The sequence below is a fragment of the Danio rerio genome, chromosome 15 (assembly GCF_052040795.2).
Source record: "Danio rerio strain M-AB ecotype USA chromosome 15, GRCz13ab, whole genome shotgun sequence".
Taxonomy (NCBI): Eukaryota; Metazoa; Chordata; class Actinopteri; order Cypriniformes; family Danionidae; genus Danio; species Danio rerio.
The window spans coordinates 51,282,501-51,297,500 of NC_141035.1; the positions used below are offsets into that span (position 1 = coordinate 51,282,501).

The 15,000-nt window shown below is 37.9% G+C and overlaps 1 protein-coding gene across 8 annotated transcripts in view; it reads left to right on the forward strand.

The window, feature by feature from the left end:
- The window catches only part of clpb (ClpB family mitochondrial disaggregase), a 70,386-nt gene that overhangs the window by 14,825 nt on the left and 40,561 nt on the right, over positions 1 to 15,000 (forward strand). For all 8 annotated transcript variants that reach the window (XR_015509907.1, XR_015509909.1, XR_015509910.1 and 5 more), the window contains exon 5: positions 5,627 to 5,755. Coding sequence is in view for 1 of the 8 variants with exons in the window: in XM_087284701.1 (XP_087140827.1) it covers positions 5,627 to 5,755 (129 nt within the window). In the remaining 7 variants the exon portion in view is untranslated. The remainder of the gene's footprint in view (positions 1 to 5,626; positions 5,756 to 15,000) is intronic.

Sequence of the window (15,000 nt, forward strand, 5' to 3'; positions counted from 1 at the left end):
AACATGCTAATACATTTTAAATTCATGCTAATAACATGCTAGTTTACGCTAAAAACATGCTAGCCACATGCTAATTTATACTAGAACCATGTTAAAATGATAATTTATGCTTAAAAAATGTTAGCAACATGCTAGTTTATACTATGGTAATTTATGTTAGCAACCGCCCAGCAACCACCTAGCCATGCCTTAGCGACCACCTAGAACACACTAGCAACCTCTCATAACACCCTAGCAACTTCTCAGCAACTACTCGGAATACCCTACCAACCGCCTAATAACACCTTAACAACCATCTAGAGCACCCTAGCAAGCACCTTATTAACCCCATAGCAGCCACTCAGAACAACCTAGTAACCGCCTAGCAACGCCTTAGCAACTACTCGGAACAACTTAGCAACCACCTAGCAATGCTTTAACGAGTCAAAACACCATAGCAATGTCTTAACTACCACTCAGAACAACCTAGCAACGCCTTAGCAACTACTCAAAATATCTTAGAAACCACCTAGCAAAGCTTTAACAACCATTCAAAACACCCTAGCAATGTCTTCGCAACCACTCAGAATACACTAGCAACCGCCTAACACCTTAGCAACCCTAACCCCCTAATAAGGGGTTGGCAACCACTCAGAATAGCCTAGTAAGGGGTTGGCAACTACTCAGAACACCATAGCAACCACCTAGCAACACCTTAGCAACCTAGCAAGAAACATGCCAATCCATACTAGAAACATGCTAACACGTGTGGTTATCTCTCTATGCCGACTGTTTCAACCTTCTTTCATTTATTCATTTATTCATTCTCTTTTCGGCTTAGTCACTTTATTAATCAGGGGTCGCCACCGTGGAATGAACCGCCAACTTATCCAGTACATGTTTTAAACCGCGAATGCCCTTCCAGCTGCAACCCATCACTGGGAAACATCCACACACACTCATTCATACACATACACTATGGACAATTTAGCATACCCAATTTCTCTATAGCGCATGTGTTTGGACTGTGGGGGAAACCGGAGCACCCGGAGGAAACCCAGGCCATCATGGGTAGAACATGCAAACTCCACACAGAAACACCAACTGACCCAGCCGAGGCTCGAACCAGCAACCTTCTTCCTGTGAGGTAATTGTGCTACCCACTGCTCCACCGTGACATCCTGCAAGTTAGACAGAGTATTCTTAGCCACGCCCATCTTAATTCTAGCCACACCCCTTCTCACTGTGCTACAAGAGAATGATGCACAAAAAGAAAGCTCCGTCCCCTAATTAATATTCATGTTCAGTCGGGAGTACATCGACACACTGACATAAAGGTCTCTGCAACTTCCTGTTCAGGCAGACTTTAAGAAAAATAAACTACATTTTTATTTGAAGGTTTTACTTATTATTCCACAAGGACTTTATTTAGGTGTGCTGTCTGGTGTTCACAGGGGTGTTTCAGAAATTGTGTTCGACCTCTTATCATCAGCAGCAACATTATCACTCATAAACACACCCATACATGCATGTAAACATCCGAGAGAGAGAGTGTGTGTGTGTGTGTGTGTGTGCTATTATTACACAGATCAATTCCACACACTCATTTTGTGCTGTTTGCATATCGCCACTCGATTTATTTAACAGCGTGTTCAGTCTAAGTGCTTTCCATCATACACACACGCACACACACACACACACACACACACACACACGTGTCATATCTGGCTGCTGTATGTATATTACTCACATTTGTTTTGTTGGCAGTTTTTTGGTCTTGAAGGAGCATCTTTCCCTGAAGCACCATGATGAATGAGTGTGTGTATGTGAGTGTTTGTGTGTGTGTGGAATATGAGAATATTCCAGGAGGCCGCGTCTGTGTGTGTGTGTGTGATGGATCGCTGAGCTCTGGCCGTCTGACGGTTTATTGGGTTTACTTGTGATTATCTGGCTCTCAGACATTAGTTACCGGTGACGACCCGCCTGACAGCAGCCCAGAGAGGAAAAACACACACACACACACACACATGCTGGAGAAACACACACTGTTGCCCACTTATGATTTATTTGTGCGTGTCGGTGCTGAGAATAATTGTGCGCTTTACGTGAGCCGTTTTTACATGCGTTTTTGTTCTTAATTCAAGCGGTTTGTCTTGTTTTCAGAGCGACACCTCTCCTTCAGTCTCGGCGTGCCTGTGTTTGTCTGGGCTTCAGTCTTTTGTGTTTGTTTATCAAAGAAATTATTTTTAAAAAGAGCATAAACAAACAAACAACAAGTAGTAATAATAATAAAGAGCGTAAACAAGCAAACAACAAATAATGACAATAATAAAAGTGTTAACAAACAAACAACCAATAATAATAGTAATAATATTAAAGAGCATAAAAAAGCAAACAACAAGTAATGATAACAAAGAGCATAAACAAACAAACAAATAATAATAAAGAGCATACAACAACAGGCAAATAGTAAGGAAAGAGCATAACCAAACAAACGAACAATAAAAAGCGCATAAACAATACAGACTACAATCTGACTATTTATTTACTACAATCAGACTACAATCTGACTATTTAATACAATCAGACTACATTCTGACTATTTAATACAATCAGACTACATTCTGACTACAATCGGAATATTTATTTAATACAATCAAACTGCAATCTGACTATCCATTACAATCAGGCTACATTCGGACTACAATCTGACTTCATTTGGTACAAACGGGTCACTATCTGAATATTTATTTAATACATTTAGACTACATTCAGACTACAATCTGACTATTTATTTAGTACAGTCAGGCTACAATCAGACTTCAATCTGACTATTTAATACAATCTGGCTACAATCGGACTACAATCTGACTATTTAATACAATCAGGCTACATTCTGCCTACAATCAGACTTCAATCAGAATAATCATTTAATACAATTTTACTACCATCTAACTATTTATTTAATACAATCAGACCACAATTTGACTTTAATACAATCAGACTAAAATCGGATTGCAATCTGAATATTAATTTTAATACAGTCAGAGTACAAATCGACTACTTAATACAATCAGGCTACATTCAGAATACAATTGGACTTCAATCTGAATATTTATTTAATACAATCAGGCTACATTAGGACTATTTAATACATCTGGACTACAACCGGACTGCAATCTGAATGTTTATTTTAATACAGTCAGACTAAAAACTGACTATTTAATACAATCAGGCTACATTCAGACTACAATCAGACTTCAATCAGAATAATCATTTAATACAATTTTACTACCATCTAACTATTTATTTAATACAATCAGACCACAATTTGACTTTAATACAATCAGACTAAAATCGGACTGCAATCTGAATATTAATTTTAATACAGAGTACAAATCGACTACTTAATACAATCAGGCTACATTCAGAATACAATTGGACTTCAATCTGAATATTTATTTAATACAATCAGGCTACATTAGGACTATTTAATACATCTGGACTACAACCGGACTGCAATCTGAATGTTTATTTTAATACAGTCAGACTAAAAACTGACTATTTAATACAATCAGGCTACATTCAGACTACAATCGGACTAAAATCTAAATATTTATTTAATACAATCAGACTACAATCTGACTATTTAATACAATAAGACTACAATGGGACTACAATCTGAATATTTATTTCATACAGTCAGACTACAATCTGACTATTTAATACAATCACACTACATTCATGCTACAATCGGACTACAATCTGACTATTTAATACAATCAGACTACATTCAGACTACAATCTGAATATTTATTTCATACAGTCAGACTACAATCTGACTATTTAATACAATCATACTACATTCATGCTACAATCGGACTACAATCTGACTATTTAATACAATCAGACTACATTCAGACTACAATCTGAATATTTATTTCATACAGTCAGACTACAATCTGACTATTTAATACAATCATACTACATTCATGCTACAATCAGACTACAATCTGACTACAATCTAAATATTTATTTAATACAATCAGACTACAATCTGACTATTTAATACAATAAGACTACAATCGGACTACAATCTGAATATTTATTTCATACAGTCAGACTACAATCTGACTATTTAATACAATCATACTACATTCATGCTACAATCGGACTACAATCTGACTATTTAATACAATCAGACTACATTCGGACTGCAATCTAAATATTTATTTAATACAACCAGACTACAATCTGACTATTTAATACAATCAGACTACATTCGGACTACAATCTGAATATTTATTTCATACAGTCAGACTACAGTCTGACTATTTAATACAATCATACTACATTCATGCTACAATCGGACTACAATCTGACTATTTAATACAATCAGACTACATTCGGACTACAATCTGAATATTTATTTCATACAGTCAGACTACAATCTGACTATTTAATACAATCATACTACATTTATGCTACAATCGGACTACAATCTGACTATTTAATTCAATCAGACTACATTCGGACTACAACCGGACTACAATCTGAATATTTATTTCATACAAATTGACTACATTTGGACTACAGTCAGACTACATTTGGCCTACATACCAAGTACAATCTGATCGTTTATAACAATTGGACTACATTCTGCCTACAAGCAGACTTCAATCTGAATCTTAGTTTAATACAATTGGACTAGGATCTAACTATTTATTTAATACAAGTAGATTACAATCTGACTATTTATTTAATACAAATGGACTAATACCTGAATATTTATTTAATTCATTTGGTCCACATTAGGACTACAATCGGACCATTTAATACAATTGTACTACATTCTGCCTATGATCAGACTACAATTACATTATTTATTTAATACAATCCGGCTACATTTGGACTACAACCGTACAATATGACTATTTATTGAGACAAATGGACTACATTTGGCTTGCATACAAACTACAATCTGACCCTTTAATACAATTAGACTACATTCTGCCTACAATCAGACTACAGTATGAATATTCATTTAATACAATCGGACTATGATCTGATTTAATGGCAGACTACATTCAAACTACAATGTGACTATTTATTTAGTGCAAACTACAGTCGGACTACATTTGGCCTACATTCTGACTACAATCTGACTATTTTATACAATCAGGCTACAATCAAACTACAATCTGATTATTGAATCCAGTCAGGCTACATTTGGCCTGCAGTCTGACTATTTATTTAATACAATCAAACTACAATATGACAATTTGTTTAATACAGTCGGACTACAGTCGCACATGCGCAGAGAAATGTTTGACCAGGCTGTGGATTAAAGCTAATAAATTCAGCTCAAAGCCTTATTTAAAGTTCTACTGAAGAAAAAATCACCTACATGATGGATGACCTGTGTGTGAGTAAATCAACAGGAAATGTTCATTCTTGGGTGAACTATCCTACACAGTCCTACACAAATGTCTGAACTACATCTGAACAGTGGCTGCACACCGAATAAAGCACAGAATGAATGCACATCTCCTCTCACTGCTATATTCAGATGCCTTTCTGGTGTTGAGAGGAGTGTGTGAGTGTGTGTTTGGATCCATCATAACTGACGTGTTGTTGTTTTCTTCAGTGCTGGTGAGCAGAGAGGACGAGTTCAGCAGTCGCCTCAGCAGTAGAGCCTCTTTCAGGGGCTGCTCAGCTCTGCATTATGCTGCTCTCGCTGATGATCTACAGACTGTTCGTCTGCTGCTGGATGCAGGTCAGTACACACACACACACACACACACACACACACACACATACACTTCAACAACTGCAATCAGAAAAATGCAGTGGGGCATGTGTTTGAATGAATCAGTTGAGCAAATGATTCAGTGAGTCATTAATGAGTCATTAATCCAGAGTAAACAACTAGAAAAAACTCAGAAACACACTCACAAACTCAGAAACTCATGTTTACACACAAACTCACACACAAACACACACTCACACACACACATCAACATGTTCATCAGAAAAAAAATCAACTGTGCAGTGCGTTATTTGTTTGAATGAATCACTTAAGTAAATGATTCAGTGAGTCAGTCATTAATCCTGAATGAATCAGCTGATTGAATGAATTGGCTGAGTAAATGATTCAGTGAGTCAGTCGTTAATCCTGAATGAATCAGCAGCTTGAATGAATCAGTTGAGTAAATGATTCAGTGACCAGTGTTGTGCAAGTTACATCCAAACTATAATACATTACAGATTACTAATTACTGTTATTTAAATGTAATCCCTTACCTTACAATATTACTGTCTCAGAATTGTAATATGTTACATTACTCTTATATTACTTTTTAGTTACTTTCACCAAAATTACTACAGAATTAGAACTTAACATTATAAAATTCTATTATGTTCTATAATGAGCATTTTACATCCAGTAGAAAGTGATTTGATGTAGCAGAATGACTGTGACCTCTCCAGGCTACTAACAATATAGTATATAATTGGCAATGTGAAGGCTCAAGACAATGCAAGAAAGGATGACAGCCAGAATTACAAATGATCTGTTAAAAGTATGGTAGAGGTAAAGTGATTATCTGGCAATATCTGTGAATGGCTTTTTATATTCATATTAAACACAACAGGCCGATATGTAAACTCCAATGCCATGACAAAATGCAGATTTAGTTTCTTTTCTTATTGTTGCCATTATTGTATTTACTTTACATTCAAGTGGTTTACAACACAAAACCGTCCTGCACAAAGTGAGCATGATGAACGGCTTTCTCAGTATAATGTTTGTGCACCGATTTCCTGTTTGTGGACAAAACTGCTTGCGAGCTGTCACATACGCTGCTCGCGCACAAATTCTCACGATCTCTCAAATATGCACTGCTCACGCACAAGTTTTCTTGCTCTCAGTACACTGCTCTCTCAGTGAGATTACATGCAGACTCACAATTTGTGTCTTGTGTTCCCTCTTCCTTTCAAGCTTTTTGATACAAATTATATTAGTACACTATTTATTAACAATAACCAAAATACTAAAATAGACTTATAATTTTTAATCTAATAAACCATAACATTGTTGGCTGTATGTTATATGATGAGATATTTCAAATAAAAAAAGCATTTAGACAAAAATAAAAACTAACGCAAGCAGAAATGCAACTAATAGAAACACTTGATAAGGTATTATAGCCTACTGTACTATTCACTCTTCAAATAAATCTCATTATCAATCACATTTTTTTATGGCAACTAAAATAAAGTGAACTAGTGTCTGTTGTCTTCCACATTGTTGATGAGATTGTGGAGGACATTTTCCCTGCCATCATCTTCATTTCGAGAAGAAGCTGTTCCACAGGGCCCCTGAACACATCTATTGTCATTAAGTACTTTAATTACTCTGTTGTGGTAATACTATAGTTGCTATGGTAACACAAGAAGTGTAATATAAACAAATGATCCAGTGCTGTAGTTTTTTTTACAATATGGGGTAGATTGTACTACAATTCACCACACTTTACTGTAGTAAAACTACACTTTATATTTAATTTTATGAGTTCACTATTCTGAATACGACAGTATGCTGAAGCATTCATTGTAAATACTAGCCTAAAACATAGGCAGTATACCTTACTCTCAAAAACACTAGTATTTATTATAGAATTTATCTTAACCTGTAAGTAAATAGTGTAGCAATATATAAACCATAAAAACATTCTTGGGATAACAATTAAATAGGAGGATCTCTGGAGAGCAACAGAACGAAAGGAAGAGGAAACACAAGGCACAGATTGCGAGTCTGCATCATCTGACGGAGCGAGAGCAGGTCGTTTGCACGTGAGCAGCCCAGCCAGTGTTGAGTAAACGCAAGGAGTTTTGTCCACAGAGGAAACCGGCACGTTCACTCGCTCGTATTTCATGAATGAGCTTACGACATTTGTCAGAGAAATAACGCCATATGCACTTACGTCCGTCTCGCGAATGCACTGTCTTATGCCATTTTCATCTATTTGCCGCTTTTCCGCTGCGCGTACTGCGAACCGGGCTGAGCCAATAGCCCCAGACCTTGAGCTCAGAAGCTGAAATCATTCCGCGTTCAAAGTAAAAAGGTCCCATAGCCAGAGGGAGATTAATGACAGCACGCGCATATATTCTCTAGCCACGAACAGGAAATAGAACTGCGGTATTTTTTATTTGTTAATGTCTTGCGGGCGAAAAGTGTGTTGTAACGCACGCGTTACTGAACATGTACCGAGTAAAATATTACTGAAAATGTATTAGTAATGCCTTACACTACTGCGTTACAGGAAAATGTAATACATTACTGTAATACATTACTTTTGTAACGCATTACTCCCAACACTGTCAGTGACTCGTTAATCCTGAATGAATCAGCGGTATGAATGAATCAGTTGAGTAAATGATTCAGTGACTCATTCGTTAATCCTGAATGAATCAGCAGTATGAATGAATCGGTTAACTAAATGATTCAGTGACTCAGTCGTTAATCCTGAATGAATCAGCAGTATGAATGAATCGGTTAACTAAATGATTCAGTGACTCAGTCGTTAATCCTGAATGAATTAGCAGTATGTAGAATCGATTGACTAAATGATTCAGTGACTCAGTCGTTAATCCTGAATGAATCAGCAGTATGAATGAATCGGTTAACTAAATGATTCAGTGACTCAGTCGTTAATCCTGAATGAATTAGCAGTATGTAGAATCGATTGACTAAATGATTCAGTGACTCAGTCGTTAATCCTGAATGAATCAGCAGTATGAATGAATCGATTGACTAAATGATTCAGTGAATCAGTCGTTAATCCTGAATGAGTTAGCAGTATGAATGAATCGGTTGACTAAATTATTCAGTGACTCAGTCGTTAATCCTGAATGAATCAGCAGTATGAATGAAACGGTTGAGTGAATGATTCAGTAACTCTTAATCCTGTCGTTAATCCTGAATGAATCAGCTGATTGAATGAAACAGAAACACACGCTCACATCTCAAAACCACTCTCAAACTCAGAAACACACTTTCACACACATTCAGAATCTCACACTTACACACACTCAAGCTCAGAAATGCACACATACAGGCTCTCTCTCTCTCTGTCTCTCTCTTTCACTCACACGGACACACGGAGATACGCACACATACACAGTGCTGGTGTGTGTGTAGGTGTAGCGTCTCACCTGCCGGAGCTGCGGAGCGTCAGTGTTTCCTGTCCCTAATATCCTGCTGTTGGCCTGAGGCCGGTGCTCGACCTCTGACCTCTGAGTGAAGACGCTGTGTGTTATGTGACCCGCGCTTGAGTGTGACAGCGAGTGTGTGTGTAATGAGATTTACATCACTGTGTTATTATAGCCCCGGGGCACTTAACACACACACACACACACACACACACTCTTACACATACACAAACTTACTCACACACTCTATACTCTGAATCACGTTCTCTCACTCACATACAAAAACACACACAAACTCAGAAACACACACACACTCACACACACATACACACACAAACTCAGAAACACAAAGATACTCACACATGCGCAAATTGACTACACACACGTACAAACACACACTCTCTTTCTCCTTCACAGACATGCAAACGCAATAGCCCTCTCATAGAAACACACACACAAACTTAGAAACACACATTCTCTCTCACACACTCGCGCGCGCACACACACACACTTACACACACACACACTCAAACACACCAACTCCGGAATACACACATTTACAAACACACACACACACACAAACTTAGAAACACACATTCTCTCTTAAACACTCACGCGCACACACACACACACACACACACACACCAACTCCGGAATACACACATTAACAAACACAGACACACAAACTTAGAAACACACACTTCTTACACCCACACTCATGTGCACATGCATATCAGAAACACACGCGCACACACACACTCAAACACACCAACTCCGGAAGACACACATTAACAAACACAGACACACAAACTTAGAAACACAAAATCCTTACACCAATATTCATGTGCACATGCATATCAGAAACACACACACACACTCAAACACACAAACTCAGAAAAACAAACATTAACAAACACACACAAACACAAACTTACACACACACACACACACACACACACTCATTTGCTCACTCACAAATTCAAAAACATACACTCTCTCTCACGCACACACACACACACACACACACACACACTCAGAAACACACTTGCAAAGACACACTCACACACATTCCCTCTTTCTCTCTCCCACACACACACTCAGAAACACAAAGATTCACAAACACACACAAATTCACCAGGACTCACACACAATAACTTAAAAACACACACTTTCTCTCACACACACACTCATGCACACATGCATATCAGAAACACACACACACACACACACACACACACACACACTCTCAAACAACAAACACACAATCACAAAAGTGCTCACACAGACACACACAAACACACACACACACACACTCATTTGCTCACTCACAAACTCAGAAACATACACTCACACACATTCACACACACATTAATTTTCACACATACACACACACACACAAACACACACTCAGAAACACTTACAAATACACTCACACACATTCACTCTTGCTCTCTCTCACATACACACACACACACACACACAGAAACACACTTACAAATGCACTCACACACATTCTCTCTCTCTCTCTCTCTCTCTCTCACACACACACACACACTCTCTCTCTCTCTCTCTCACACACACTCTCTCTCTCTCTCTCTCTCTCTCACACACACACACTCTCTCTCTCTCTCTCTCACACACACTCTCTCTCTCTCTCTCTCTCTCTCACACACACACACTCTCTCTCTCTCTCTCTCTCTCTCTCACACACACACTCTCTCTCTCTCTCTCACACACACACACACTCTCTCTCTCTCTCACACACACACACTCTCTCTCTCTCTCTCTCACACACACACTCTCTCTCTCTCTCTCTCACACACACACACTCTCTCTCTCTCTCACACACACACTCTCTCTCTCCTCTAATTGGCTGGCTGTTTTGTCCAGCTGATGTGTTTTTAGATGGATGTGACAGAGATGAGCTGAAACAGAGCAGAATCGGCTGCTTTTGATGTGCATGAATTAGATTACGGCGTGCTGTGCATTACCCAGAAGTCTTAGTGCAGCGAGGCCACGCCCCCTCAGACAGAGCAGCGCCGCCCGCCGAGTTTAATCCATCACTGCGATGACATCATCACTATGAGACGCCGCCGACGCCACGCTAATGCGATGAGTCCGAGACTAGCGCCTGTCTGTCCTGAACATCACTACAGCTCTAGTGCGCTCACTAAATAGACAACATCAGAACACTGCTCATGCTCTGCACTGTCTCAATTCATATATATGTGTATATATACACCCCTAATTCATATACTCATTATTATGTAGACTTATTTCAGAATTGTGAGACATTTCAAGCATTTTCCATACACTGGAAAGATATACAACACACGTGTGTTTGTTGTGTATCAGATGTTTAACTTAACGTTAACGTTTTTAAACCAGTGTACAACAGAGTTGACGGTAACGAAATGTAACGATAACAAAGTTGATAGTTGAACCTAAACAGAGTTGACGCTAAACTGAGTCGGTGCTACATAGAGATGACACAAGATGGAGTTGACTCTGGGTAGAGTTGACGCTAGACGGAGTTGACGTTACACGGAATTGACGTTAAACGGAGTTGCAAATAAACAGAGGTGACATTAAGCTGAGTTGATAATAAGGGGAGTTGACACTAGACAGAGATATAAATAACAGTTGAAAATAACAGTTGACGATAACTGAGTTGACACTAAATGCAGTTGACGTTAAACGGAATTGATGCTAAATGTAGTTGACAGAGTTGACACTACTTGGAATTGACAGTAATCAAGTTGAAAATAACGGAGTTGATGGTAATGGAGTATAGCGATTATGGAGTTGACGCTAGCCGGAGTTGACTCTCATGTTGTTGACGCTAAATGTAATTGACACAAATCAAGAGTTTACACTACATGGAATTGACAGTAACAGAGTTAACGATAATGGAGTTGACAATAATGCAGTGTAACGATTACGGAGTTCATGCTAGCCGGAGTTGACGCTATAGTTGTTGACGCTAAACGGAGTTGACATTAAATGGAGTTGACGCAAAACACTACACTGAATTGACAATAACTAAGTTGAAAGAAACAGAGTTGATCATAATGGAGTATATCGATTACGGAGTTGATGCTAAATGGGGTTGATGCTAAACGAAGTTGATGTTACATGGAATTGACGTTACACAGAGTTGACATTACACATAGTGGTTGTCAGTAACAGTTAAAATAAAAGTGGACGATAACTGAGTTGACACTAAATGAAGTTGACGTTAAATGGAATTGACGCTAAATGTGGTTGACACTACATGGAATTGACAGAGATGAAAATGACAGAGTTGAGGGTAATGCAGTATAGTGATTACGGAGTTAATGCTAGCCGGAGTTGACGACAACATTGTTGTTGCTAAACAGAGTTGACACGACACGGAATTGACAGTAGTTAAGTTGAAAGAAACAGAGTTTATCGTAACGGAGAATATCGATTACAGAGTTGATGCTAAATGGAGTTGACAATAATGGAGTTAACGCTAAAGAAGTTAGTGCTAAAAGAGTTGACGCTAAACAGAGTTGACGCTAAACGGAGTTGACTCTTAACAGAGTTGACGCTAAACAGAGTTGACTCTTACCCGAGTTGACGCTAAAGAGTTGATGCTAAACGGAGTTGACGCTTAGCAGAGTATATCGATTGCAGAGTTGATGCTAAATGGAGTCAACACTAGATAGAGTTTATGCCAGATGGAATTGATGCCAATGTTTTTGACACTAGTCGGAGAAGACTAAGAGTTGATGCTAACAGACTTGCCTCTAGACAGAGTTGATGCTAGACAAAGTTGACGTTAAACGGAGTTGATGCTAGACAGAGTTTAAAATAACAGTATGAAGATAACAGCTGTCAGTAACAGTTGAAAATAACAGTTGACGATAACGGAATTAAGGTTAAATGGAATTGACAATAAATAGAGTTGACACTAAACAAAACTGACAGTAACAGTGTTGACTGTAACAACTGAGTTGAAAATAACAGCGTTGACTGTAACGGGAGTGGACGCTAAAAAAATGGATTTGACTGCAACGAAGTGTAGTAATTATAGAGTTGAAGCTAATGATGTTGACAGTAACAGAGTTAAAAATAACAACAAATAAAATGATAACAGAGTATATTGATAACAGAGTTGGCGCTAAACAGAGTTAACGCTTATGAAGTTTACAGTACCGGAATTGAAAAAATCTGATTCGACGTAAACAGTTGAAAATAACAGAGCTGACAATGTAGTGTAGAGATTACTGAGTTGATGCTAAACGGAGTTGACATTAAACGAAGTTCACAATGAGAGTTAAAAAATAATGGAGTGCAGCGAGTTACATTGTTGACACTGATAGAGTTGACTGTAACAGAGTTGAAATTAAACAAGAAATTACTGAATTGACGTGGACAGTAACGGAGTATAGCAATTACGGAGTTGACATAATAGAGTGTAGCGATTATGGTGTTGGCGCTGATGGAGTTTACAGTAACAGAGTTCAAAATAACAGAGTTGACATAATGGAGTGTAGTGATTACGGAGTTGACGCTAAACGAAGTTGAAGCTAAACGGAGTTGACGCTAAACGGAGTTGACGCTACACGGAGTTGACACTAAACGGAGTTGACACTAAATGGAGTTGACACTAAACGAAGTTGACAGAGTTGACTCTAAACGGAGTTGACACTAAACGGAGTTAACGCTAAACAGAGTTCACATTTAGAGTTGAAAATAATGGAGTGTAGCGATAACAATGTTGACGCTAAACGAAGTTCACAATGAGAGTTGAAAATAATGAAGTGCAGCGATGTAGTTGACGTCAACAGAGTTGAAAATAACTGAATTGAAGGGCAAACAAACGAAGTGGACAGTAACGGAGTATAGCGATTACGGAGTTGACGCTAAATGGAGTTGACGTAATAGAGTGTATTGATTATTTAGTTGATGCTGATGGAGTTTACAGTAACAGAGTAGAAAATAATAGAGTTGACGTAATGGAGTGTAGCGATTACAGAGTTAATGCTAAGTGGAATTGACGCTAAACTAAGTTCACATTGAGATTTGAAAATAATGGAGAAGTGATTTACAGAGTTGACGCTGATGGAGTTTACAGTAACAGAGTTGAAAATAATAGAGTTGATGTAATGGAGTGTAGCGATTACAGAGTTGATGCTAAATGAAGTTCATATTTAAACGTGAAAATAATGGAGTGTAACGATTACAGAGTTGATGCTGATGGAGTTGACGGTAACAGAGTTGAAAATAACAGTTGACGTAACATAGTGTAGTGATTATGGAGTTCACAGTAACAGAGTTCAAAAATAACAGAGTTGATGGTAACAGAGTTGTCCTAATGGAGTGTAGTGAATAGAGTTGATGCTGATGGAGTTGATGATGATAACAGGTGAAAATGACTGAATTGATGCTAAAACAAACAAGGTGGACAATAACAGAGTATAGCGGTTATGGAGTTGGCTCTAATCGGAGATGACGCTGATGTTAATTCACATTAACAGAGTTGACAATAGATGTAGTTGATGCTAAACGTAATTGATAATAACGGAGTTGACCTCATAATACACATGATGTGTAAATTACTCTAAGTGTATTATAAACACAAAGTACACAAAGTTTAAGAAAATAACAGTTGACGGCTAAAAGAATATCTACAGTATATATACTCTTCTGCATGTAAACTCTGGCATTGTGTTGTTTACAAATGAATGTTTTATGCATTAAAGGCTCTAAATGTAACATTTAGCTTTAAATCTGGGAGGATTATCATTAATAGCTTACAGAACAAAACTAAAGTTATCC